This window comes from Lissotriton helveticus, chromosome 6 (assembly GCF_964261635.1).
Source record: "Lissotriton helveticus chromosome 6, aLisHel1.1, whole genome shotgun sequence".
NCBI lineage: Eukaryota > Metazoa > Chordata > Amphibia > Caudata > Salamandridae > Lissotriton > Lissotriton helveticus.
The window spans coordinates 222949342-222976084 of record NC_136067.1 but is presented as its reverse complement, the minus strand read 5'-3'; the positions used below and the strand labels follow the sequence as shown (position 1 = coordinate 222976084).

The 26743-nt window shown below is 45.5% G+C and overlaps 1 protein-coding gene across 2 annotated transcripts in view; it reads left to right on the top strand.

Moving 5' to 3' along the window:
* Nucleotides 1–26743, top strand: part of CLIC5 (chloride intracellular channel 5) — a 517917-nt gene that overhangs the window by 465695 nt on the left and 25479 nt on the right. For both annotated transcript variants that reach the window (XM_078647637.1, XM_078647638.1), the window contains exon 5: nucleotides 18534–18715. In XM_078647637.1, the coding sequence (XP_078503763.1) occupies nucleotides 18534–18715 (182 nt within the window). The remainder of the gene's footprint in view (nucleotides 1–18533; nucleotides 18716–26743) is intronic.

Sequence of the window (26743 nt, the reverse complement as noted above, 5' to 3'; positions counted from 1 at the left end):
CGTACCCCTACGCACAGTACCCATACACACCGTACCCCTGCACGCATAAGGTGTACTCCCGTACCCGGGGGGGGGGGTCTGCTTCGCACGCGGTTCGAGTCGAAATCTGCTTTTACGGATGTTTTAAACTCCCATAGAAAAAGAGTCGTGCGGAGTGCTGTTGTAACGATTCGTACTTGCTGGGTCAGAAAATGCTGTTTTGATCCGTACGGACGTCGCGTACTGCGTGTTACAAAAACGATTTGTACTTATATGTAAGTCGTACGGTGTTTGGTACGATTCGTATGGAGATCTGCTTTGGATTCGGATCGTACTTCATCATACGTACGGGGACGTTGAAGGTGTACGATTCGTATGGGAAAAACGCTCCTAACGGCAATTTGTAGGGGATTTTACCAAATCGAAATCGACACCTTAATGTTATGAGTTGATGTGCTGTAACATGTTATTTTCTTAGTTCTAGATTAATGATAATTATATTAAATTAATTAGTATTTTTATTTTACATCAATTTTGTTACATTTTTTTAAAGAATTAATATACTTTATAATTTTTCCTTAAACGTTCCGATTGGGAGTTTCTGTGCAACCAACAAATGGTAATGGCAAAAATTATTCTGCTTCCTTATTTGGACCATGATATTGGCCACTCCATGTTCATTATGAATCATTTCCCTCTGGTTGGTAGTTTAATGTTGACACCTGGTACCTCAACTTATATTAACTTAAATAACTTGCTCATGTGGAAAAGGTTGACAAAGTTTCAATTGAAATGTTTTAGTCATACTCTTAGAATGTTATTTTGTGAACAGAACTCTTGCTCCTCGTGGACTCTCACATTTGTGCCTCTTCTCTGATTGAAGTGAACTCCTGAAATGGGGCCACTCCTCTGTGCTGCGTGCTCTTCCTTCATGTGAAGTAGTTATACCATTTTACTCTAAAGACAAGACACTTGAAAACCTATGAGTTTCAAGCGAATCATTGGAAACCTCTTCTGTTGCAAATGTGTCAGTCCATACCATCTATAAAACCTGATCTTCAAGAGACACCGAATGATGATTTATCATTGCTACGTCAATAGTTGAGTGGCTCAAAGTTTGTTCTTTTCCCTAGTTTCTGGATGCTACTTTCTAACTCCTCAATCAATCAATCAGGATTTATAAAGCGTGGCTAATCACCCGATGGGGTGTCCAGGTGTTTGCCGGCCTAAGAGGCTTATTCGAACAGCCAGGTCCTGAGGGCCACTCAGGAACCTTTAAAGTAATGGTACCCGCAGATGCTAACTTTTATTGTGCATTGCTGTTGTGGTGCCTTCGCCTTGTCCTTGTTGGTTATCACAGTATTCATGAGTGAAGTGTGTGACTGCTGTTTACTGGTTGCCACTTGTTGATTGGCATTATTTTTTGTTTTTACCACTCTAGATCAGTTGGGTTTCTAGCTCAAATTTTTAAAAAGAATTTTTATTTTCATTTTATTAGTAGGTATAAAGGCGACCTGACAAATTAATAATGTTTGTGAACCACAGCGAGCATCAAACGCAGAGCATATCTTTGCAGTTGCCTTTATCACAATCCTTCACCACATCTATATTTTAATAGATATCCTCAAAGGGCTCCCTCTAGGTGCTACTGTGAGAAATGTACAGCTCCCCTTTATTTGTCTTTTTTTATGAGGAGATTTGCCTTTTTCATAGCATATAATGACCACCCTCAGTAATTCAGGGATCAACTTAACACAGTCCTATTTGCACAATTCCAGCCTCAATTAATCAATATCTTCTGTATAACCACCACCCAACTATTGTCAGCCTAGGTTGTCCCATGAAGGCTTCCAGACCTAATCTGAACCATCGTGAGGTGGAGCCTCCTGAGGCATTGTGACATGTGCATCTAGATAAGTCCCACTGTGGTGCACTTTACGTCTCAACAAGATAGTCTGACCGGCATTGTGCATTTTTGCCATCAGTGCACCCGCTGTGTCAACTGAAACATTTTCAGTGTAATAGGGCCACTGCTCCAGCTGCTAAACTTAAATTTGATGGGTGCTCTTTGATGGATGAGGACCTGTACACTGCTGCAGCAGCAGTTTGGTCGACAGCCCATGAAAACCTCAACAGTATGGCAAACTGACCCGCAAAGTATTAAGATTGTATTCCAGCATGTCCGAAATTTTTGGGGAAAATCAGAGAATGGGGAGGGTGGAAAAGTGAGAAAAAAGGAGTGAAAGAGGCAATGTGACAAAATAAGTCAAATTTGAGGCTACCCCACTTTTTATCACCAGTTGCTGGATTTGGGTATCTTGTTTCTGCCGTTGGAAGAAGGAAAGGACTATGGGTAGTATGTTTTGAGAGAGGGTGTGAAGGACTGGCAGAATGTGTGTACAGATTGGTGTTGCAAGCCCTCCCCATAACATTCTGAGCAGATTCTAAGAATATTGTAATGTGACGCAAGTTCCTGTACTTAGGGATTGGTCTGTTGTTGTAGCTCCTGGGCATAGTCTTGCACATCTGTATCTTATAACAGTTTGTTGTGAACACCTGCTTTCCATAAAGTCCTTTTATCTGCTACGTGATGTGTTACACCAGTTTAACGGCACCCTGGGACTTCAGACTGACGTATCATTGTTAATTGCCTGAAAAGTGAAGCAATTCCACCTTGTCTAACATTCCTAAACAGAAGCAGTGTTAGACCTGACACTCTGGGATGGTAGTCCCCTAAACCGTTTTCCTTCGCCTCTCCTATTTATCTAAATTCAGTTTTGTTGGCTTTAGGACTATGTGCACATGATAACTTCCAATCAATGCTGAGATGTTTATGCTCTCTTCCTAAAACATGGTAAAATTGGCCTTAATTTCCACATATAATGTACTAGTAAGTCCCTGATAAATGATACTACATGTACCTAGGGCCTATAAATTAAATGTTTCTAATGGGCCTACAGCACTCATTTTGGCACCCACTAAACTAGCACTTGAAAAACATGTCTCAGACCTGCTATTGCAGGCCATAGTGCAGTTTTAAATGTATGTTTCAACCTGGCAAAGTAAGCAACTTTCCAGGCCTAAAAGTTTAGTTCTAACACTTACATGCCACTCCTAAGGTAGACCCTAACAGCTCCAAGGGGAGCGTGCATAGCATTTAATACGTTGGGTATGTGTATTTAAGTTTTACATGTCCTGGCAGTGAAAAACCTTTAAAGTAGTTTTTCATTGTGGTAAGGCCCATCTCTCCCATTGACTAACACTGGGGTACCTCATTACATTTAATACATTCTAATTAAGGATCAGGAGCACATAGAAATGTGATGTTTTTTACTCAAATTCATTGTAATTTAAAATCCTCTTTGATGCTAAAGTCGGATTTTAAGTCACAAGTCTGAAAATGCCACTTTTTAAAAGTTTGAATTTTCTTGTCCCAACCATGTGCGTCTCTTGCCAGTGTCCTGGGTCATATGACTGTGACTGGCCCTGCTGTTGGAGTTTGTGTACTTATCTCAGACATTAACACAAAAAGGGATTAGGTGTGGACAGGATGGGCCATCCTGCCAATGTGGCTGAAAGCGTAGCTGTGTCCCGCCCCAATTTCACTTCAAATGGCTTTGCCTCCAGCACACACAAAGGAATCTGACGCCACCCTTTTGTCACCCCAGACAGCTTGGAGCCTTGACAGGGGTAGGGAAGGAAAAAACCAGAGGTAGGAGTAGAACAGGGAGTTCCCCCACACACAAAGGCATACTATTGGACCCCAAAAGTGTCTTCAGATGTCTTGTGAACCTGTGGAAGACTCAGAAGGGCTCCGCTGCCCTGCTACCGGAAAGACTTCCCTGCTGCTATAAGGACTGCCCTGATGTTCTGTTGCTAGAGGAAGGTTGACTGGACCTGCTCCTCAAACTCAGGACCACCAGAGTGACACTAAGGGTTAGCTGGCTGGTCACCTATGTGAGCTACAAGCAAACAACAAGCTCCAGGGACCCTGCACCTTACCTGCCTGCTGCTGCTGGTTGCTGCTGGAGTAAGTAATAGCCCCCAAGTGGTGCCTCCCCAGGTCCTGGACCCTAGGTATGGTGCTAAAGTGACCTCCTTCTGCCAAAATCCAAAACATGTGACTTAGAATTTCTTTTGTTGAAAAAACTGCTCATACAACAGGAGACCAGGATTTACCTGAAAGCCGATCTGACGATGGTGCAACACAGCTAGGGTTGACTTCACCGCAGCTCCCGCTGCATTCTTCTCTGCAACAGGAAATGCTTTTCAACTGGACCTCCCACGCGCAGAGCCCAGCCTTGTGGATCCCTCTTTGGCTACAGCCTGCAGCCTCATCTGATTGGTGAATCCGAGCACCAGGAAAAATGTTAAGTCCGAAGGTAGAAATTTTCACTGTGCTCGACGAAAACCATCACCCCCATCAACTACCTCTTTGGCCTGGAAATCTGGCCTCTCCTGCTCTGAGCTTTTCACACCCTTGTCCATGGCTTCACCAAGATCTCGTCCAGTGGCTCCCCGTTTTTGATGACTAATCCTCAGATGCTGCCTGCTGCCTTGGCCCACAGAGACTCTACCATCTCAAAAAATATTTAAAGAATTTTTCTATGTCCAAAGGTAAGCTGAGACTGGGCCCAATCCACCCCTTGTATCCGACCCATGCTCTATCCTGATAGGCCTTAACTTTTTTGCTCTGATCCAGTCTTCTGTGACCAGATACACAAGATTGGCACTTTCATCTTTTAGGCATTAGATGTCACTAAAAAAGTTAAAACTGCATATCTCCGGGTCTACTGATTGGATTTTATTTGTTTTGGTGTAATTTTATTAAAATGCACTCTATTTTCTAAATTGGTGTGGGATTTTTCTAATGTTGTGCTATCACTTTATTACTGTTTGTGTACTGCACACATTCTTTACACCTTGCCTTGCAGTTAATCCTGACTACTTTTGTGCCAAGCTACCAAAGGGTTAAGCGCAGGTTAATGTAGTGCCTTTTTGTGGGTCACCCTGACAGAGATTGTGTTTAATTTTTGAGTGAGGCTTCCACACCTCTCAAATAATAATCCAATTTCTTGCAAGGATCCTCAGTCAGTTTTTCTTAGAGTACCACAAGTTCATGCCATGGCCTGGTTACAGTCAAGTGCAGAGAACAGATGTCTTGATCACTCAAATAGTATTGTGTTCCACTTGTGCTTAAACTTAACTCAATGTGGGGAATCTGTGACTGGTGGAAGATGCTCATTTATATTCAAATAGAATCTAATCTCTTATTTGGGCCATGGGGTTGGAAAGAAGCCCTATCCTACCACCTTATCCCAGCATCCACGGTGTGGGGAGCATGCCCTGTAAGTTGGGAATAACAAGGAGCTGTCTCTTGCAGAATGGATGAAAAGTTACCCATGTATTTATTTTCCAAAGTTCCTTCTAGACTATTACCCCATGATCACCCTTGGCTTCTAGAAGCTAAGGTCCAGCTGCAAGGGTCGAGCCATGCAGAGGATGTAAAGGGCACAGACTTAAGGCCTTATGTGTATGAGGACAGTAACAGGACAGGGGCTTTACCCTGGATACTCTCTTTCGGTGGACACGACACCGATAGAAATGACATTGAAGGTGACACCATGTTGAGGGTTGCCTCTCTGCCACTGTTTGCGCCAGAGACCTATCTCTCCAGGATTGCCTTGATAATACTGCAGCGCTGACAGAAGAAATCTAAAGTGCCATCTCCACGACGGGGGAAATTTCAGTCATTAGTGGGGGCTTTGTTGAAGACCAACCCCCGCCTTTATGGATGTCATCAGGAATAACGTTTAGTGATGAATGGTTCACCAAACCTGCATGGCATGGAGGTTTTGGTGCATTAGAAGGAAAAGTGTCCATCAGGAGGGTGTATACCTTTAAATTAGGATGTGCAGCCAGGGCTGGTGTTAGGGAGGTGCTCAAACCCACAAGCCCTGCTCACAATGAGACCGTTAGGGCTCTCACTGGACATCCCCCGATCAATGGCACAGCAGCACGAGGCACCACGGGGATCTATAAATGGAATACATTAGAGAACAATGTCCATACCTGCCACAAGATGACCAGGTCTATCAGTGATTTCATGACCCAAAAGTTGGCAATGTTAAGAAGTCTGTTCACTGAGACCTTAAAAAAAACAATGAATATTCTTACTTTTTCGTGTATTTGTGAATTCACAGCCAGGGAATCGTTTGTTAAAAATGTCTGGAAAAAGATGTATACTGTTATACACTTGTCAAGTAGGTACTGGTTGATTAATGTTGGTAATGCTTTTCTCATCGCCTTATGAAGCTTATAAGTGTTGTGTCTTGTAGGTTTACATGAACCGACCCTTGTGCTGACACTCACAGAAACAACCACATAGTCATACCTGCATTTAAATGTATTTTTGAAGTAGCTTTGTCAAGAGGCAGACTGTTCAGTATCGTTGTAACCTGCCCGGGTATTATCTCAAACTCCGCACATCTTGATTTGTTTTTGACAAACGATAGTGTTTTCACAATGCCCTCTGCCTGGTTATAAAGTGAAACGCCCCCGTGTGGTCAGCATGGCCTAACACACCCCGATTCGCTGTTCACTGCAGCTTCTCTCTCACCTCTAAAAATCATTTTAAAAAAATGATGGTCATTGATAAAAACCTGAACTCACCAGTAAGAAATAGTTGAATGCACCTGGTGCTCTCATGATAAACCCCTCTCTACGTATGTGCTCGGTTTCTAAAGTTTGCTTTTATCGTGGCCTCTTTATTAGTTCTAACTTGTGAATTCCCAAATTTGTATACTCTAAAATTTTATTCGTATATGCCTATTATCTTATATTTGTTTATATTGTCTTCAAAGTATCACGAAGATTTCTGGTATATTTCCTAATCCCCTGATTAAAATCAACTGTATGTACTCGAAACATACTAACTGATATTCAGTGCGCGATATGCACTTATTTCAGCCTCTACTGATGTCCGTGTGTCTTCGCTCTCCTCATAATGTCGCTTTGTTATGTGTCTCAAATTGTGCAAGCTCCAACCCCCGATTGAGACACATTCACACCCTTCTATTCAGGGGGTATTCTAAAAGGCCCCTTGGCACTTACAATCAATCGCCCTATTATGAATCCATATGGGGTGATCGTTTTTTGTTGAGAATTATAATGTTTGAAGGTTATCCACGGTATAAATATATCCTAAATAAAATTCAAAAACATTATAGATGGGTATCATTTATGTTACCGCAGGCAAACATGTACATGTTGTGTCTTAACATGATCAATTAAACTTTTCAAAAAGTTCAGTCAATCAGTAGTTCGTTTTGATAACAAACTACAAAGAATTACCACTAAGAGTACAGTTCATGCAACAAAAAATCAGATGCAAAAACAAAATCAGAGGGCTGTCTAGGATGCATTTATATTGTACTCCGCAGTGAACTAAAAGCATTTGAAATACTATTAGGATCACACTGTTTTCAACTTTTCCGGGGCTTGATATTCAAGCGACTGACCAGCAGGGGTCGCAAAAGCATCAGAAACCGAGTTGTTTAATTTCTTACACGCTATGCTATTAGATTGAAATGTTATGTTAACAAGTATCTACCAGCGTAGCAGCAGCAGACTGGCCTGAGCCAGACAATGGCTTGCATTCTCTTTTCCTTAAAACAAAGCAGGTATTATTTCACCATACATAGAACAAATTCAGAGCACACTCGTTTAAGGGAACCCGTACGGCATTGTTACTTCGGCACAATTTAAGCTTACTTTTTCCTTATCAGCTAGGGTGACCAACTGGCATGGGTGCAAATTCAGGACTGTGAGTGTAAAAATTAAGGACAATGGGTCAAAATTCAGGACAAAAATTCAGTACAGGAGGTCAAAATGCTGGACAAAACTTCGGGACAAAAGGGAAGTTTTACAGACACATCAGAGGAGGTTGCGGAATAGTATCTAAGTAAGCCTATCCATATCCAAACATATTCAACCATTTGCAAACCTATCCATCATGTATCCTTCCATCCATCATTTCACTCATCCATCCCTCCATCCACCGTTTCACTCATCCATCCATCCACCCTTTCACCCTATCCATCCGTACACTCATCCATACACTCTTCCACCCATTCTTCCCGCCATTTACCCTTTCGCCCATCCAGCCATCTTTTCACTTACTCATTCACCCACCAAGTCACTCATTCTTCCACCCATTCGCCCTTTCCATCATCCATCCATCCTCCCTCTCTCTCTCCATTGACCCTTTCACTTAGCTATCATTCCTTCCATCCATCCACCCACCCATCAATCTATCTACTCATCCACTCATGTATCCATCCATTGACTCTATCACTCATCCACCCTTTCACTCCTTCACTCATCTATCCATCCTTTGGTCCATCTACCCTCCCTTTCACTCACTCATCCATCCTTACATCCACCCTTTCCCTTCAATCCTTACATCCATTCACCGTTTCACTTATCAATTCATCAATCCATCCATCATTTCACTCATCCATCCACCCGTCCATCATCCAGCCCTTCACTCATCCATCCACCCTTTACCCATTCCTCTACCCTTACACCCATCAATCCCTTTACCTTGTCTCTCATCCATCCTTCCACTCACTTATCCATCATTTTTCCGTTCTCTCATTATCTATCCATTCACCCTTTCACTAATCCATCCATCCTTCCATCCCTTCACTTACTCACTCGCCCACCTTTTAATATTAATTATGAGCTGAGCCTTTGTCTACAGGGTTTCAGACCGAAGAGGCCAATCAGAAATGTCACCTATGCTGTAAGACCTAAAGCAAGGGTTGGGGTTCGGGGTAGGGTTCACTATGCCCCAGCACAAAGGCAATCTGAAAAAGTGGAAGTCATGCATGATGCACCATGCCAGGCCATGTAGTGACTATGACATTGTGTTGTTTCCAGGGCTTTAAGTGGAATCAAAAAACTGGGGTGGTCTCTCCTAAGGGGGTGTTCGCTGTAATTAAAGGCATGGCTTAAACACCAAGCTAAACATCTGTGCTTAGTATAGTGTGCCTCCATACTGGTGTTTTGCCTCTTCTCTCATTGTATCCAGATATATAAGACAAGTAACGTTACACCTGCAACAAGCCAGAACTATTGGCTTTGTCAATTGTTGTTAGTTGCATAAAAAAGAAAAGCAGTAACCATGGCTTCGTTCAATATAATATTGAAAATACATCAGTTCTAAAATGATGAGACTGTGACAGAACTCTAGCCCCTTCTTTTTAACTTGTTTCACCATCTTCCATCTGACAGAATGCCCTGCCCTAGACCGAGGCTGGGGAAGGCCACCACATGCTTTGCAGCCCACACTGGCCCATTGTCATTCTGTATGTGGCAATCAGCGGCCTAAAGAATGACAATGGGCGGGTAGGGCTGCTCTTGCACTCAGAGGATGAGTGCAAGGCGGCCCCATCAGGGAACTGAGGCTTCATGCAGAGAACAACGCTGTTCCCTGCACTGCCTAAAATTACAGACAAAAGGTGTCCGTAAAATGGATCATCACAGACAACGGATGTGAGATCCAAATTACGGACGGTCCGTGAAATTTACGGATGGTTGGTCACCCTATCATCAGCGTTGCGACATAAAATGCAGCCTAATATGTTATTTGATGTCTTTTTATTATTAAGGGTATGCCCGCCCCATATGGTCTCCTCGGTCCGATAAAAAAGTAACGTGGTGTTAACAATGACTCTGCGGTGTGTTTCCTTGCACTGGCTTAAAGGCGGCCTCTAGTGACTGATGTCAGAATATGTCATTACACTAGCTAATGTCATCAAACAAGAGAACATTCTTGGCACCTTTTTTATTATTGAAGTTTAACCAAAAGGAAAATACAGTTTCATAAATGGAATGAGTGATACAGAATGAACATTGTTGAGAATGCGGGTTCGATAAAAATGTGTAAGCTTGGGACACAAAATCGTAAATCCAGTATTTGTAAAGTGCAAACTACTTACCCCTACGGGTCTCAAGGCGCTGGGGACCGTTGTGGATATTGAGGGACAGATGTATCAAAGGGTTTTAACCATTCTGTGTCTATGGGAAAATGTGTTCATACATATGGCCCTAAGTGAGCTATTGCCCAGAGTCACATGGTGCTGGGCTGAGCTGCCACCGGAGCCAGAGATCGATCGAACCGTGAGCTCTGTGCTCCGAAGTCAGCTGCCCTGGCCGCTGTGCCACACCTCTCCACGCTACATCCCCTACCCACAGCCAAAGAGTTAGAAGATTAAATAAAGACAAATGTTCAGAAAATTGGAATTTTGTGAGTTTAACCTTAACCTTCAAAAAGCTATACAAGTCCAGACTAGTGAGATCATATTTTGTGGCAAGAGCTGCAAAAGGAAGCGGATCACAATTAATATCGTAAAAGTCCTGAATAGTCGTAATGCCTTTAGAAGCCCAAACAGCAGAAAGGTGAGGATGGGAATCAAAGGCAAGTTTTGGGCATTCTTGGCACCTTTAAATGCACCAGAACATAGATGTATTGCAGTAAATATGTTTTAAGGTAGAAAGCTTTCGTTCAGGTGTTGGATTTTGTAGAGGAAAGTTTAATTGCATCATTTTCAAGAGAAATTACCCAATTTAAGAAAGGTGTGAGATCAGGTGTACTATAACTTATAGAGAAAAAGACATCACAACCAAGTCATACAAGTTATATAGTTTCTAGGCGTTATGTTTTTTTTGTGCTGGTGGGCGAGCTGCGATGAATGTCAAGGGTGGTAAGGTTGGTGGCAGGACACCAGGTCATTTTTTTAAATAGTTAGGCATGGGAGGAGACAGCATTGCTGTGGGTGATTGGAAGGATACCAGGCCCAGATTTGCAAAGGTTTCACTTCCGGTTTGCATTCATTTTTTTAACACAGACCGAAGCAAAATCCTGCTAGGTTTTTGCAAAGCAACACAAATGGGGATTTGTATTGATATGTGACAAGAAGAAGTACCAGGCAGTGCAATGTGCTGCCTTGCGTTACTTTGCACCAGGGAGGCGTTCAGGGGTGGTGCATGGGTACCCACCCATGGATTTTGATGTACATTCGTATATACAAAAAATTATAGACATTGATTTGTGCTAAAATCATATGAAGAGGAAATAGCCTTAAAGCATAGATTTTGTGAAGGAATGCATTCCTTCTTGCACAAAAGGTATGCTGACCACACAGACCTCCTTGCAGTATGGCACAAGGGTGCCTGCATAGGCGCAAGGTGGCTGTAAGTGTGCCAGAGCTAGAGTAGGGCAGAACGGCACCACATCTTTCAAGATATGGCGCTGCTCTGCTCTTTCCCACTCACACAACGCAGCACAGCAACTTCACTTGCTGCGCTCTGAGGCGCTATTTATTTGTAAATCTAGGCCCAGATAGTTAAGTATTTTGGAATAGGAGGGTGGGGTACTGCAGAGGTTAGTGGGGATGGGAGGGAGGACACCAGGTACATTCTTACTAATTCAGGTGGGGAATTGGAGTGGGTGGTTGCCATGGGTGGCAGGTCACCAGGTAGATGGTTGAGTATTAATGTATCATGGGGTAGTGCGGGTGTGGGAGAAGCCATGTTGTGCATGGCTCCTCTGTGACTGGTCTACCCCTGCACTGCTCATCGGAGAAGAGGAAGGGAATGTGGGGGTGCTACATGTCATAACATTGTAGATGGGTTCCTGTACATAAAGGGGAGGTTTTCCCAATGAGGGATTGATATAGACATGACATTTTAAGCTTTGCTCTCGTTATCTGTTCGATGTTGCTTAGAATCCCTTGGTGAAAAACATCCTTCTTTTTCTAGGATACCCATCTACAGTACTACATATCATTTTTTTTTTAATTAAAACACTTCCTGGCTTGAAAAAGTGCAGTTAAAAGTACGCAGAACATATGAATTATCCCACTTGGCATTTGTCACGTGCAAGTTCACTTCTGAAGATCTGCAACATGACATGAGGCTTAAATGTCATATTTTTTTTGTTGATCATAGACATTTCTGTGTCAATATCACCCTTAATTTGTGCATTGAAAGGAAAAGCATAAACGGAAATTAACAAGACTGTGTAACCTACTTGTAGAAGAGGCACATTTTAAAGGTAATCATCACACACATGTTTCGAGAACTTTGTAAATTGTTTCGTCAGTTTGCAGCTCTAGAGTTGGTGCAGTAAGTGTTGTAGCTGGAAGTCCAGATGGGACGTATATGAGCAGAATTGAGAGATTTGGCATAACCCTGACCAGCGAAGAACAAATAAATGATGGCAATGGGTCGTCTCGGTAAACGTCGTTTACAACGCGGTGTTTACACCGCACAACCTTTACCACGCTGCCATTACAACTCAAGTCATTACTACGACTTGTGCTGGATGGCGCTCTTGGTTAAGGAATATTGTGATTTTCTATTCCAACACCTTCTCTACTGTTACGTGGGCTGGAGTTGGAATAGAAAATCATAATAATCCGCAATCCGCGCCCTCCAACGCAAGTCGTTGTAACGACTTGCGTTGTAAAATCCGCGATGTAAAGTACCGCAATCAAAATGATCGTGTTGTACTATCATACATCCGGTAGTCTCAGAACCTTGCCCAGTGGCTACCAATAGTGAGTAGCCACCTGAAGAGTGGAGGTCCATTTCCTCAGCTTCAATCAGGTTTGCCCACTGTCGGATCTTTAGCACCTCTGCAAAGATGTCCTGAAGATCAAGGATGCTCCGCCCTGACCCTGAAATCTCTTGGAGCTCCTTGTAGTAACAAACTCTAAGAGAAAACCAGAGGAAAATAGTAAGGAGAAGAGAAAAACTGCTGAGTGGTAACCCTGGTTTAGCAGGGATCGTTTTCTTCAGATGTTGTGTTGATTTTGGTCAACGAGAAGAAGGTCCCCTCTAAGAGTAAGGAGAGATTTAGAAGATAATTGACAAAAATAGTAAGACAGTCCTCTATCGTCAATAGTATTGACCTTACTCAATATTCTGAAAAAAACCATAACTCTTACTCAAAAAGCATTAATACATCACCACGTATAGATAAGTTCAAGTGTTAATACAATACCTGAAGCCAAAAACAATCCCTGTGTAAAATGAAAGCAGCTGTTAACTCACAACAACTCAGTAATACTGAAATGCTACAACATAAACATAATCCTATCATGGTCATACATTCTTCTAAAATCAAATCTTTCTATAGATTATTACAGAATATTAAGATTATTAAGAATAATCCTTGTTCTTGTGGTAACAAGTTCTCATACCATCCATCAAAAAATAGCAGACAAAGGGTACCAGGATAGCGGTTTCTTGAGGTTCTGCATTACTTCTGCGAAAATCGAACAGATGGCAATTCCTTCTGAGCGACTGTGAAGCACTCACAAAATGCTAGGCGTTTCCTTATAGACTGAAGCTAAACATAGCTGCCACAGCCAGATTCTCATGCAATCCTGCAAGACTACCAAATCTCTCATGATTACAGCTGCCATATTGGATTGGGAATGAATCTTCTTGATAAGATAATGTATATAAAAGAGCATCCTTCATGGTTTATAGGATACAAACAGTGTCTAGTTTGTCGATCTTCCGTGGTCGCTGGTGCTGATGTCTCCTATCAACATTTAAAAGAGGACATAGTATGCATGACAACTGCTAATGCCATCTGCTCCTGTTAGCCACTGTTACCTGTCCTCTTTACAGCTCGGTGATAGCTGACATCCACAACGCCATTAAATGGCTGATTTAGACATGAAGCACTAGAATATTCAGGGTATTCTTCTAAGGATGGGGAAGGTGCTAGAATCCATTACAACCCTACCCCAACACTTGTGCTAGTCCACATTTTGCGATGGGGTAGGTGCATGCGCTCACAGGAATTTGGGCAAAAGCTTGGTATTATGTGCTTGTGTGATTTGTTGCTGTGATTGGACAGTATATTTGTGAATCACCCCCTCATTCTGAAACAAAATCTTAAAATATTTGGTTTGAACCAGTGCATGTTTTTTTCAATTTTCTTCCTCATACTTGCAAGAAACAGATTGAGAAACCTCACAGTTTTTTTTCTTCCTATAATTTTTTCTCTACATAGAGAGAAGGCCCTTCCTTTCATCCCCCTAAAATCTGGAATGTTTTACTACTACTTTGCGCACTCACTCCAGCACATTTAGGCACCAAGGCGTTTATAACATGTTCATGATAGTTCAGGTGAGCTACGTTTACACCTGGAGTTACCAGTACGAGGGTTAGCTGTAATATGGGGATGCAGAATGACAGGGCCCTCACCAGCTGGACCCTTAGAAATGGGAATTACCAAGGAAATCTGAATTATTGGACAACGTTTCAGGTGGCGCGTATATACAACATCTTAGTTGCACGCTCTATATGCCAGTTCTCCAAACTCCCTCACGTAAATGACTCATGTTAAGTCCAGTCGAGCTACCTGTGGATGTGGGAATTTACTTTTCTTTCACTGTTACAAGAAATACTTTTTTAAAGACATCTTTTATTGAATTTTGCAAGACACATATATCACAAGCGGTGAGATGTAAACATAGGCCTACAAAAGGGTCGTGCAGCCACATACTTATAAGAAATACTTTTAAAGGAGTAAAACCACCTGTCCTGCCAAGGTTGTTGTCCTTAAAAATCATACCATGCGCTTTACAGACTGCTAACACACCTCCCTCCCATGCTGTCCTAATTTGCCCGTGCTCTTTCTCACACGGTTTCACTTACAGCAGCATAAACTGCAGCCGGGCCCTGCCTCACACTGAATTCCTTCTCTTCTGCTCAGCAGCGACTGGGCTAATTGTGTTAGTCTTACTGTTAGTCAAGGATCTGGTTGGTGCAGCACGCAGAGCTCGGGCTTCAGGGGTGGGGATGATCCCCTGGCTTTGGAGGCACCCCTCAGTGTGGAGACACAGATGGGAACTGACACAGCACTGGTAGCTGCCATAATACTGCGCCGCCTGAGAGAGCAGCGCGTAAATAGTCGAATGAACACACCGAGACCTCAGATGCAATGGTTTAACATGCAATGCAGTGCCCGTCTCTTGAGGATGGAGTTTATCACAGACTTCTTTAGCTTTAGAACAAATTTTAAATAGGTCCATGCTAAATTGAACAAAATGTAACAAGAATTATATATAAGTGTAAATATGCATATATGTAAATATGACTGTGGATGTATAAATAAATACATATATATTAATATATAGAAACATTAAAAAAGCACTCCAGACCACTGTTCTACATTTGGTAAGCAATTTAAATATTAGATGTTACTATTATTGAATGTAATGGACAACTGTATTGGCCTTGCTGTGATTCAAAATCATGACCTCTCGACTACTATATATCTCAACAACAAGTCTTTATCCCAGTCCGGCATCCATGTATACACATTTGCATATCACTCGAAACAACTTTCATTATGACATCTTCTCTGAAGCCTTCAAGTCAGACCAGATCATCTTACTTCTATAGAAACTTATATTAGACCCCGATAATCTCCCCAGCTATTGACTCATCACTCGCCTACCATTCATCAGCAAGATCATTAGAAAAAACAGTCTATGTACAACTCCAAGACCACATCAGTGCTAACCATCTCCTTCTCGACTACCAGTCTGGCGCCAGATCATGCTGCAGCAGGGAGAACGCAACCCTACACATTTTAGACAATGCCCTCTTGACCACAGATGAAGGGGACCCCTGCTCCTGACATTGCTTGACCCATCCGCTGCCTTCGACACAGTCGGGCATGCCACACTCATACGTGCCTTAGAGTCTTGTATGGGATTCACAGACAATGTCTGTCACTGGTTCTTCTACCGTTATGACACCAGTTTGTTCAGATGGGTTCCTTCAGGTCACAAAGGATCCCTATTACCTGTGAAGGCCCCAAGGCTCCATACTCTCTCCTGTCATCTTCAACCTTTACATGGAGATGCTTGGTGCTCTACTCGCAGATAACAGCATCAACGTTTACCAATATTCCAAAGATACACAGATCTTCTTGAAGGCCTCCTCTACTTCAGACATTCACGCCTCAAACGCTGCTTACAAATCATGCGCATCTGGATGCCAGAAATATTACATATTGGGACCACAGTTGTGTTCACTTCAGCTACAAAACCACCTTGAACCACAACCCCCCACAACCTATCCCCCGAAGAAAATGGAATAAAATCACCACCGGTCAACTCCTCACATCGCTCAACCGAAACCCACCCGCCCTCTCATCGGACCCAAACCAAGCTGCCATCGAATTCAAACAATGGATCACTCACAGCGCCAACGAATTAGCACCCTTGAAAAACCATCACACCAAACATGGCAGCAAAAAGGCCCCCTGGTTCAACGAGGACCTTAAGAAATCCAAAAAGTTATGCCGCACTCTAGAGAAAACATGGAGAAAAAACCCAACCACTGACAACATGACCACTCTCAAGGCAGCCACCCGCAAACACCACCAGCTGATTCGATCCACCAAGAAATCAGCACTCAAGACTCGACTCGACAACAACGCCCACAACAGCAAGGAACTTTTCAACATCGTCAAAGAATTCACCAACCCCACCGCAGCCTCAAACGACATCACTCCCTCCCAAGACCTCTGCGACTCGTTATCCTCCTTCTTCTACAACAAAATTGCCGACATACATAACAGCTTCGGAAACAGTTCCAACAAACAATCCTCTCCACCCCCCTCAGAACCTAAACCGCCCTCTAACAACCTCAGCACCTGGAACCCAATCACCACTGAAGACACCATCCGCCTAATGAACTCCATCCACTCTGGCTCACCAACCGACCCGTGCCCCCACCACATCTTCAACAAAGCAGACTCCATCATCGCACCCCTTCTCCGTGATGTCATCCACTGCTCCTTCATCTCTGCTACCTTCCCAGAAAGCTGGAAACATGCCGAAGTCAGCGCCCTCCTGAAGAAACCCACAGCAGACCCCTCTGAACTTAAAAACTACCGCCCCATATCCCTCCTCCCATTCCCGGCCAAAGTCATTGAGAAAGCCGTCAATAGCCAACTCGCCGCCTTCCTCGAATCCAACAACTCCCTCGATCCCTCACAATCCGGCTTTCGAGCCAAACACAGTACCGAAACCGCCCTCATCGCAGCAACAGACGACATCCGAACACTACTGGACAACGGAGAAACAGTGGCCCTTATTCTACTCGACCTCTCCGCCGCCTTCGACACTGTCTGTCACAACACCCTCATACAACGCCTCAGCAACATCGGAATAAAAGGAAAAGCCTTGGACTGGATCATCTCATTCCTTGCTGGAAGAACTCAGAGAGTTCGTCTTTCCCCATTCAAATCAGAGGCTACCGAAGTCATCTGCGGTGTACCACAAGGATCATCACTCAGTCCCACCCTCTTCAACATTTACATGAGCCCACTCGCTTCCATCGCGCGTCATCACAACCTTAACATCATCTCCTACGCTGACGACACCCAGCTGATCCTCTCCCTCACCAAAGACCCCAACACCGCCAAAACCAATCTTCACGAAGGCATGAAAGAAGTAGCCGTGTGGATGAAAAACAGCCGCCTTAAACTTAACTCAGACAAAACGGAAGTGCTCATCCTAGGACCATCCCCCTCTGCCTGGGACGACTCTTGGTGGCCTGCGGACCTGGGCTCAGCCCCCACTCCCACAGACCACGCACGTAACCTTGGATTCGTCCTAGACTCCTCACTCTCGATGACCAAACAAGTCAGCGCCGTCTCATCCTCCTGCTTCAACGTACTTCGTATACTCCAAAAAATCTTCCATTGGATCCCCACCGAAACAAGAAAGACTGTCACCCACGCACTGGTTACGAGCCGACTAGACTACGGAAACACCCTCTACGCTGGAATTACAGCCAAATTACAGAAAAAACTCCAACGCATCCAAAACGCTTCTGCGAGACTCATTCTGGACATCCCTCGCCAAGACCACATCACCGGCCACCTAAAAGACCTCCACTGGCTTCCCGTCAACAAGAGAATAACATTCCGTCTCCTCACCCACGCACACAAGGCCCTCTACAAACTAGGGCCCGAATGCCTCAACACTCGACTATCCTTCTACACACCCACCCGCCAACTAAGATCCTCCAACCAAGGCCTCGCCGCAGTTCCGCGGATCCAAAGAACCACCATGGGAGGTAGATCCTTCTCCTACTTGGCGGCCAAGACTTGGAACTCACTACCCACTCACCTCCGCCTTACACAGAACCACACCTCCTTCAGAAAAGAACTTAAAACCTGGCTATTTGATAAATAATGAACCCCTCCCCAAGCGCCTTGAGACCCTCTGGGTGAGTAGTGCGCTATACAAATCCTTGAACTTGAACTTGAACTTGATCTTCACTACATAAAATCAAATATGTAATAATGCCATTAAACTGTGACTAAGCTGTGATGATTTTAAACAAAGTATATTTCTCATATCTGTTTTGAATTTATTATGCTCTGTGTTCCAGAAATGTTTCAGCTCACTTTGAATAAAATGTTAATTTCTTTTGTTTTTCTAAAGGCTTGGAGAAAGGTTTGACGAAAGCATTGAAAAAACTTGATAATTACCTAAACACACCTCTTCCTGACGAGATTGATGCTAACAGTACAGAGGATGAAAAGGTTTCGAAGCGCAAGTTCCTTGATGGTGATGACCTGACGCTTGCTGACTGCAATCTTCTACCCAAACTTCACGTGGTAAAGGTAAAACATCATCTGCTATGGAACTCTTTCATCATTTGTAAAGCTCTTCTAAGAGAAGAGTACACATCCAGTAACTTTACGGGGAATTGTTTCATGATAAAGTCATCTAGATTTCTCTTGTAAGCTCTAATAATTAATGTAGAGAACTTTTTGGATAGCTCCCTGGGTGTGCTGGGAGGACAGACGTTGAGTCCTGTACTCTTCCCCGGTCACCATGGCCACGCTGAAATAATGGGACAATGGGGCTATAAAAATGGCTTCCCAACCTACCCCTCCCAAATCACCAAGGAAACCTAAGCAGCCAGGGCCGTGGAAAAAATTGGTTCTGGAGTAGAAGAAAATCTTGTTGGCTCATGAGGTTGAGCCAGAAGTAACTGGAGCCTAAAAGCAGGAGGTTCCCAGAGTCAATCAATCATGGGAATTGTAAGCGCGCTACTCACCTGTGAGGGTCTCAAGGCACTGCGGCGGGGTAAGCAGCTCCGTTCAGTTGAAGATCCAGGTCTTGAGTGTCTTCCTGAAGATATTCAGGGAGGGGGGTGTCTGATGTCCATCGGGAGCTCGTTCCAGGACTTGGCCGCGATGTGGGAGAAGGCTCTTTCCCCTTTTCTGGCTCTGAGGATGCGCGGGGTTTCGGCGAGGTCGGCGGATCGGAGGTTTCGCTTGGGTGTGTGGAAGGAGATTCTCTCGTTGAGGTATTGGGGTCCGGTGTGGTGAAGGCATTTGTAGGGGTGGGTGAGTATCTTGAAAGTAACTCTCTTCTCTAAGGGGAGCCAGTGGAGGTTCCACAGGTGTTGGGTGATGTGCTCATTTCGAGGGATGCCGAGGCGAGTCTTGCTGCGGTGTTCTGTATGGTATGGAGTTTGCAGAGCAGAGACTTGTTGATGCCGGCGTAGAGGGCGTTTCTGTAGTGCAGTCTGCTGGTTATGAGTATGTGGGTGACGGTCTTCCTTGATTCGGGGGGGATCCATTTGAAGGTCTTTCGGAGGATGCAGAGGGTGTTCAAGCAGCTGGAGGCAATGGTGTTGACCTGGCGGGTCATGAAAAGGGAGAAGTCGAGTACGATGCTGAGGTTTCGGGCATGGTCCGTGGGGGTGGAAGGGCCGCCAAGGGTGGCGGGCCACCAGGTGTTGTCCCATGAAGAGGAAGAGGGTCAGAGCACAAGGACCTCTGTCTTCTTTGAGTTGAGCTTCAGGCAGCTGCTGCTCATCCAGGCTGCAACGTCCTTCATTATTGCCTGGAAGTTGAGCCTGGTAGTGATGGGGTTGTTGGTGAGGGGGAGGATGAACTGGGTGTCGTTGGCGTAGGATACTATGCTGAGCCCGTGCTGTCTGACAATGGCGGCGCGGGGGGACATGTAGATGTTTAAGATTATGGGGCTGAGCGATGATCCTTAGGGTACTCCGCAGTTGATTTTGGTGGGTTCAGAGAGGAGGGGTGACAGTCTGATTCTTTGGGTTCTGTCGGTGAGGCAGGATCGGATCCAGTCGAGGGCGGTTCCCTGTATTCCGACATCGTGGAGTCTGGCGGTGAGTGTGCGGTGGGAGACAGTGTTGAATGCTGCATAGGGGTCAAGTAGGATCAGGGCCCCAGTGTGTCCTCGGTCGAGGAGAGTGTGGATGTCGTCTGTGGCGGCGAGTAGAGTGGTCTTGGTGCTGTAGTTTCTGTGGAATCCAGATTGGAAGGGGTCGAGGATGGAGTTTTCTTCGATGAATCTTGTTAGCTGGGCATTGATGGTCTTCTATGTGTTTTTGGCCGCGAAGGGGAAGAGGGAGTTTGGTCGGTAGTTCTTGAGGTCCGTGGGGCCTGCTGAGGGCTTTTTGAGCAGGGGTCTGACTTCTGCGAGTTTTCAGTCATCTGGAAAGATTTCTGTCTTGAAGGTAGCGTTGATGGTGCATCGCAGTTCTGGAGAGATGGCGGTGGTGGCTCTGTGGAAGATGTGTGGTGGGCAGGGATCCGCGAGAGCTCCTGAGTGGGTGCCTTTCATGGTCAGAATCGTGTCTTCGATGGTCGGAGGAGATGGTGGGCTGGCTGGCATTGCTGGAGAAGGATGTAGTTTTGGGGTCGGGTGTCTTGTTGAATTTGTCGTAGAGGCCCTTGATTTTCAGATGGAAAAAGGATCCCAGCTTGTTGCAGAGGCCCTGGGAAGGGGTGATGTCTGTGGTTTCACTGGGGGGCTTGGTGAATTCCTGGATGATGCTGAAGAGTTCCTTGGAGTTGCTGGAGTTGGCGAGGATCTTGTTTTGGATGAAGGTCCTTTTGGTGGAGCTGATGTTGGTGGTGTCCCATCATGGTGTTCTTGTAGGTGGTGCGATCTTCTGACGTTTTGCTGTTTCTCCAGTTCTTCTGGAGACATCTGCAGGTGCGTCTGGATTCTTGGAGGTCGGCGGTGAACCAGGTTGCCTTCCTGGGGTGTTGTCTATTGGGATTACGTAGGGGTGCAAGCTCGTCTGCGCAGTTGGAGATCCATCTGTGGAGTTCTTTGGCTGCAAGGTTGGCGTTGGTCAAGGTGTTGGGGGAGTTGCGGTTGAGGGTAGAGTTGAGCTGCTCTCTGTGACTTTGCTCCAGTTCCTTTGTGGAGGGCGCGGTGCTGGTTTGGGTGGCGTGGGTTTGTCGACGCAGAAGTGTACGCAGTGGTGGTATGTCCATGGGGGTTGAGTGGTGTGTCTGAATTGGATGTTGTTACCTCCTGCGAAGATGGGGTTGAAGGTGTGTCCTGCCTTGTGGGTAGGCATGGTGACGAGCTGTTCCAGTCTGATGTTGGCGAGGTTGTCCACGAGGGCGGTGGAGTTGAGGTCACTGAGGTTGTCAAGGTGGAATTTACGGTCCCCGATGAGTATGTAGTCCATGGAGGCGATGGCATGGGGTGTGATAAGGTCATCGATAGTAGTTTCGAATGGAGCACAAGTTTCGGGGGGGTCTGTAGGCAAGGGAGCCGCAAAGTGTGGTTCTAGGGCTGGTCTGGATCTGGAACCTTAGGTGTTCGGTGGAGAAAAAGGAGTCGCTAGTGGCGGAGAGTCAGAGGGAGCTCTAGTGTGCGATGGCGAGTCCTCCTCCTGGGCGGTTGGGGTGTCCTTCCTCTGGACCTTGTTTCCGTCAAGGATGGCGGTGGCGATGTCGGGGTGGAGGAGGCGTTGATCCTGGTTTCTGTGAAGAAGGCGACGTCTGGTGAGAGCGTGTTGAGGAGGTCCCAGATCTCCATGGCGGGTCTCTGCAGGGAGCGGACATTGAGGAGGATGCACTTCAGGGCTTCGGTGGTGTTGGCGTTCATTGGGGGGGCGGTGGCTGTGGGGGTGCGAACGGTGGGGAGGTTATGCCGGCAATGACGGCAGGAGAACTGTCCGTGGGTGGTGTTCCGCGTGGACAGCTAGCAGTTGTTGCTCCTTCCAGGGTCGAGTGCGAGGAGGGCAGCTGAGTAGTAGTGGTGAATGGTCGGTGATTCAGGGTTCCTGGCGCTGGGCGCGGTCGAAACACAGATGGGCTTGCCTTCCGCGCTAGCGGCACAGCCGGCATTATATAGGGAAGGGGGAGGAAAGCACAGTTGTGAGGTGGGAGAGAGAACCGCAGGGGGGATGGGCCGAGGGGGAGTAGCGGCGGGAAAAAGGGCGGCAAGAGCAGGCAGGGAGGAGAAACGAGGGCACAGGCACAACAACATATGAAGGGCAGAAAAAACAGTCACAGACAAAACAGGCACAGAAATTACTGTGAAAAAAAAAAGACAGGAAAAGACTCTAAAAGCAAAAACGAGTCCAACAAGGCAGAGAACAGCAGTGGAACAGCAGAAGAGCAAAGCTCTCCCACTGGACCACCAGGGATGAGGCACAGGCAGGAGCCTATGGGTGGAAGAGGGCCTCAAACACCTAACAGGGAGAGAGGTGTCTAGGGCAGTGGCAGGCGATGCTACGTCAGAGCTGCTTGGGCGGAGAGCGGGACCCTGCCCAGGAGGTCAGAGGTCATACTTAAACACCAGAGCGGTGGCCGGCATTAAATAGGGAAGGGGGAGGGAAGCACAGTAGGGAGGCGGGCGCGAGAATGGCAGGGGGAGAGGCCGCGGGGGAGGAGCGGCGGGAAAAAGGGCCTCGAGAGCGGGCAGGGAGGAGAAACAAGGGCATAGGCACAAAAACAAAAAAGGGCAGAAGAAACAGAGTCACAGACAAAACAGGCACAGAAACTACAGTGAAAAACAATAAAGACAGGAAAAGAGACCAAAAAAAAATCGGGCACAACAAGGCAGAGAACAGCAGTGGAACAGCAGAAGAGCAAGTCTCTCCCACTGGACCACCAGGGATGAGGCGCAGGCAGCATCCAGCGGTGGAGGAGGGCCCCAAACACCTACCAGGGAGAGAGGTGTCTGGGGCAGCGGCAGGCGATGCTACGTCGGAGCTGCTTGGGCGGAGAGCGGCACCCTGGCCAGCAGGTCAGAGGTCCAGTGAAAATGGTGGCAGCGACAACATGTGAAATTTTACACTACCATTTCGGAATGGGTGAATCGATGCTTTCAGGCTGACTTCCGCATGGTATTCCTGATTTCCAAGCCATCTCTCTGAACATATTCTATCAGGATTTAAAGAATGAGGGCCTTAGAAGAGTCAGAGTACAGCATGACAGAACTCACAACCTAGCAGTGAGTCTGTTATTTTACGTTGGCTGTTTGTTGCGTGAACAGAGGGAACAGTATTGTGGTCCATCCTAAGAAGGAGACCCTGAAGGGTGAGGTTAGAGCATAAGTCATGCAGTGAAAGTAAAATAAACCAAGACTTGGCAGCGAGGTATATTGTTTAATTTTGATTACATGCAACATACACACCACTAAAGGAATGGTCTCTGGATTAGGGCAAACTGCTAAATTTTTATTACAACCTTTGCAAACTCTGCAGACAATTTGAAAACTTTGCTTGATTTGCAAAGCTTCTTTCGTTGTTACATCCAAGAGAAATTCACAAAGTCTGGGACAATTTGTACTGAAAACAGTTAAGAAGGTGCCATGCAGTGAATGATGTCACAGGCCAAGCAGCCACCATCAGAGATGGGAACATTCTGGATAACCTATTGTTGGTGATTGTCAGCAATGCAGTACTGGTTAAAGACAACTTTCCCCTCTGCACTGGCCATGGAAACCCCCAAAATGGTAACGTGTATAGCACACGTCTCTGAAGCCCCTGTAGAGCAGGTGGGGCCCCAACCATCCAGTGGCCCCCTAGACCTTTCAGGGTGGCCTATTCAGACCAACATAAAAGACTAGCTGAGATTATGGGAGACCCAGAGGGCTCCCTTCACATTCTGCAGGGGAGCGTCATCATTTTAGGTTATGCCACTGCCTGGTAATCCCCTTGGGGCCGGAAACAGCAGTTTTGCCCGGAGGTTTTATAGCTGAAAAGAGCTGAAATCAAAGGGTAAAATACCAGGGACTAATGAGGAATATCCAATGGAATCAGGATTCCCAATTCACCCAGTAATTCCTCATTACTGGGGGGGACCTCAGTGTAAAAAAAGATTCAGACCCTAGAGGCAACCCATGGCTAATCCCTATTCTTTTAATCTCTAGCGTGAATATTAGATATTTATGGAAAATTATATATTGTTCTGCCATATGTAATGTTTGATCCCACAGTTCAATAAAGAGTTTTGGTTTAGTACAGTCATGGCCGACATAACTCGTGGGTGGGGCAGGGAACGGGGTTGCACACGGGGGGGGTGGGGTGGGGGGGGGTTAATTTAAATAAAAAAGTGAACTAACCTTCACCGGCCCAGTCCCGCTTCGTCTGTGCCTCGTCTGTTCTCCTGCAGGAAGAGGAAGCAAGCAGCCTCCCTCCCCTCCCCTAAGCCAATCACAATGCTGCAATGGCAGTGTTGTGATTGGATCAGCTAGGCGCCTAAGTGGAGGACATTTTCTCCATGTAGAAAAGTGCGCATGACTGGTTTGGTTGGCCCAGAGGGCCGACCAAACAGTCAGCGCCCTTAGCAGTGGATAAGCCACTCCTCCCCTGTCCTAGAGCAACCCCGGCCGCCCACCCGCCCGCCCTCAAACAAACACTTCTGCTTTCTTGCAGTATGAGAGGCAGAAACATAAAAGGGTAGTTTTACCATTTTATGCTTCTGCTTCTTGCACTGCAAGAAAGCAGTGGGGCGACGCTCCTCCGCCCTAGTGGAGGAGCCACCCCCTGGTTTAGTAAAGGGCCAAGCATGGAGACATTCACAGATCACAGCTCAAGGTCACCCTGTACTTGTCTGAATGGTTGCAGAGGGGATGTAAATAGACTATTTAAATTCAGCAAGGGAATCTGCCCGAGCACCCTAGACCCTACTACGTGTGTGGCAAATTCCCATTCTCGCCAGCAAGTCGTTTTAGCATTTCCAGTGTGTTTTTAGGTTAATTTCCCCCAGACAGCCCGTTCTCTCTGGCTCCAGAGCCCTGGAATTATTTTCTTTGGTGTCTGAGCAGAGAGTGAGGTCCCATTTACAGCACAAGGAAATAATTAATTTCATTTTTAAGCGAACGTGTGTGCTATATACAGAGATTACAGTGAACCTACTCAGGTAAGCAGCAAGACGAAGGAACACAGTTAGCAAAAAAGTAAACTTTATATAAATTCTTTGGGTGGCCTAGTACAAGTTAGTGTACTTAGGTTAATGGTGCATACCATAGGAAGGCGCGGGGATGTTTTACAGCCTTTTTAGGCAGCCATGCTCTCCATTGGAACAAGCTTCAAAGGGACTGTGCTGGCTTACATTTCACACCTATGCTTCCCTTCACATCCCATGCGTTTGACCTGTGTCAGCGGCATCCTGCGACAGCCCCTGAAGGCTGGAATACAATGCAGGGTTGTAGAACATCCGCAGGGCAGCAACTTGCACTGCTTGTTACACTTACAACCTTGGCCACACCACTCACTTGGCCCCGCTCCCATATTTAACGAACAAACCGAGCACAGAAACTGTAAATGAACCTAATCCGTTAAGGGATGTGGATTTTTTGTTGAAATTAGCTGTTCTAAAAAGCATTTGCTTAGATTATTTTTTTCGAATTTAATTTGATTTAATATTCTGTACCCCCATGGTGCAAAGGGAAAGTGGTATTGGTTCTAAAATTAAATGTAAAAAAAGGTACTCGAAATTTTTAACTTAACGTTCCACACTACATAAAAGGAAACATACTTTAATAGAAATGCTTCACAATATATAGATTTTTTTTAAGTTCATGCAAGATTAATGAAGAGCTTTAAAGTAAAAATTACACATCTGCCACGTAAACGTGACAGGCATATTCTTACTATTAAAAATAGTTAAAATACATCTTGGAATGGTATTGTGCATTGTGTAACATAGTTTTACCATTGTAACACAGCACAGTACTTTAATACACACAAACCTAAATACCACGTGTAACATTAAAATTATATTCACAATTATAGTGATCAAACAATCTTCTCCTAGGAGGGCCCAACAATGATTATCACAGTGCAAATCTTCTACCACTAGAGTTTGACAGACGGGGCTACTAACGTCAAACTCATTACCTACTATGGTAGTCTACGAGTTTCGATGTTACAAAATAACAGTGGTGGCTCCTCCATTAAGGCGGAGGAGCGCTGCCCCACTATTTGAGCAGTGCAAAACTTAAAATTAAATTATAATAACAAGGCGTTATTATCATTTTATTTCTCTGTTTGGTACCGAAGCCAGGTCAAGGCAGGCAAGGCTGAACTCGCCAGAGCAGAGTGAGGAGTGGTTTGCACTCCCTAAGTGCACATGTCTGTTTGGCTGGCCCTTTTGGACCGGCCAAAGAGTCACACGCACTTAGCATGTTCTCCTACTGGCTGTGTTGCACAGTCTGTTAGAAAACATGCCCAGGTTCCCAGGCACTGCCTGAGTGGCCAAACAGGCCGCTCAGACCAGTGATTGGCTTGGAGAAGGAACATCGTTTACAACGCACGCGATACATCACATGCATTTAAATGTGATCATTACAATGACCGCATTGTTACACCGCATACCATTACAACCCAAGTCGTTACAGCGACTTGCTGTAGG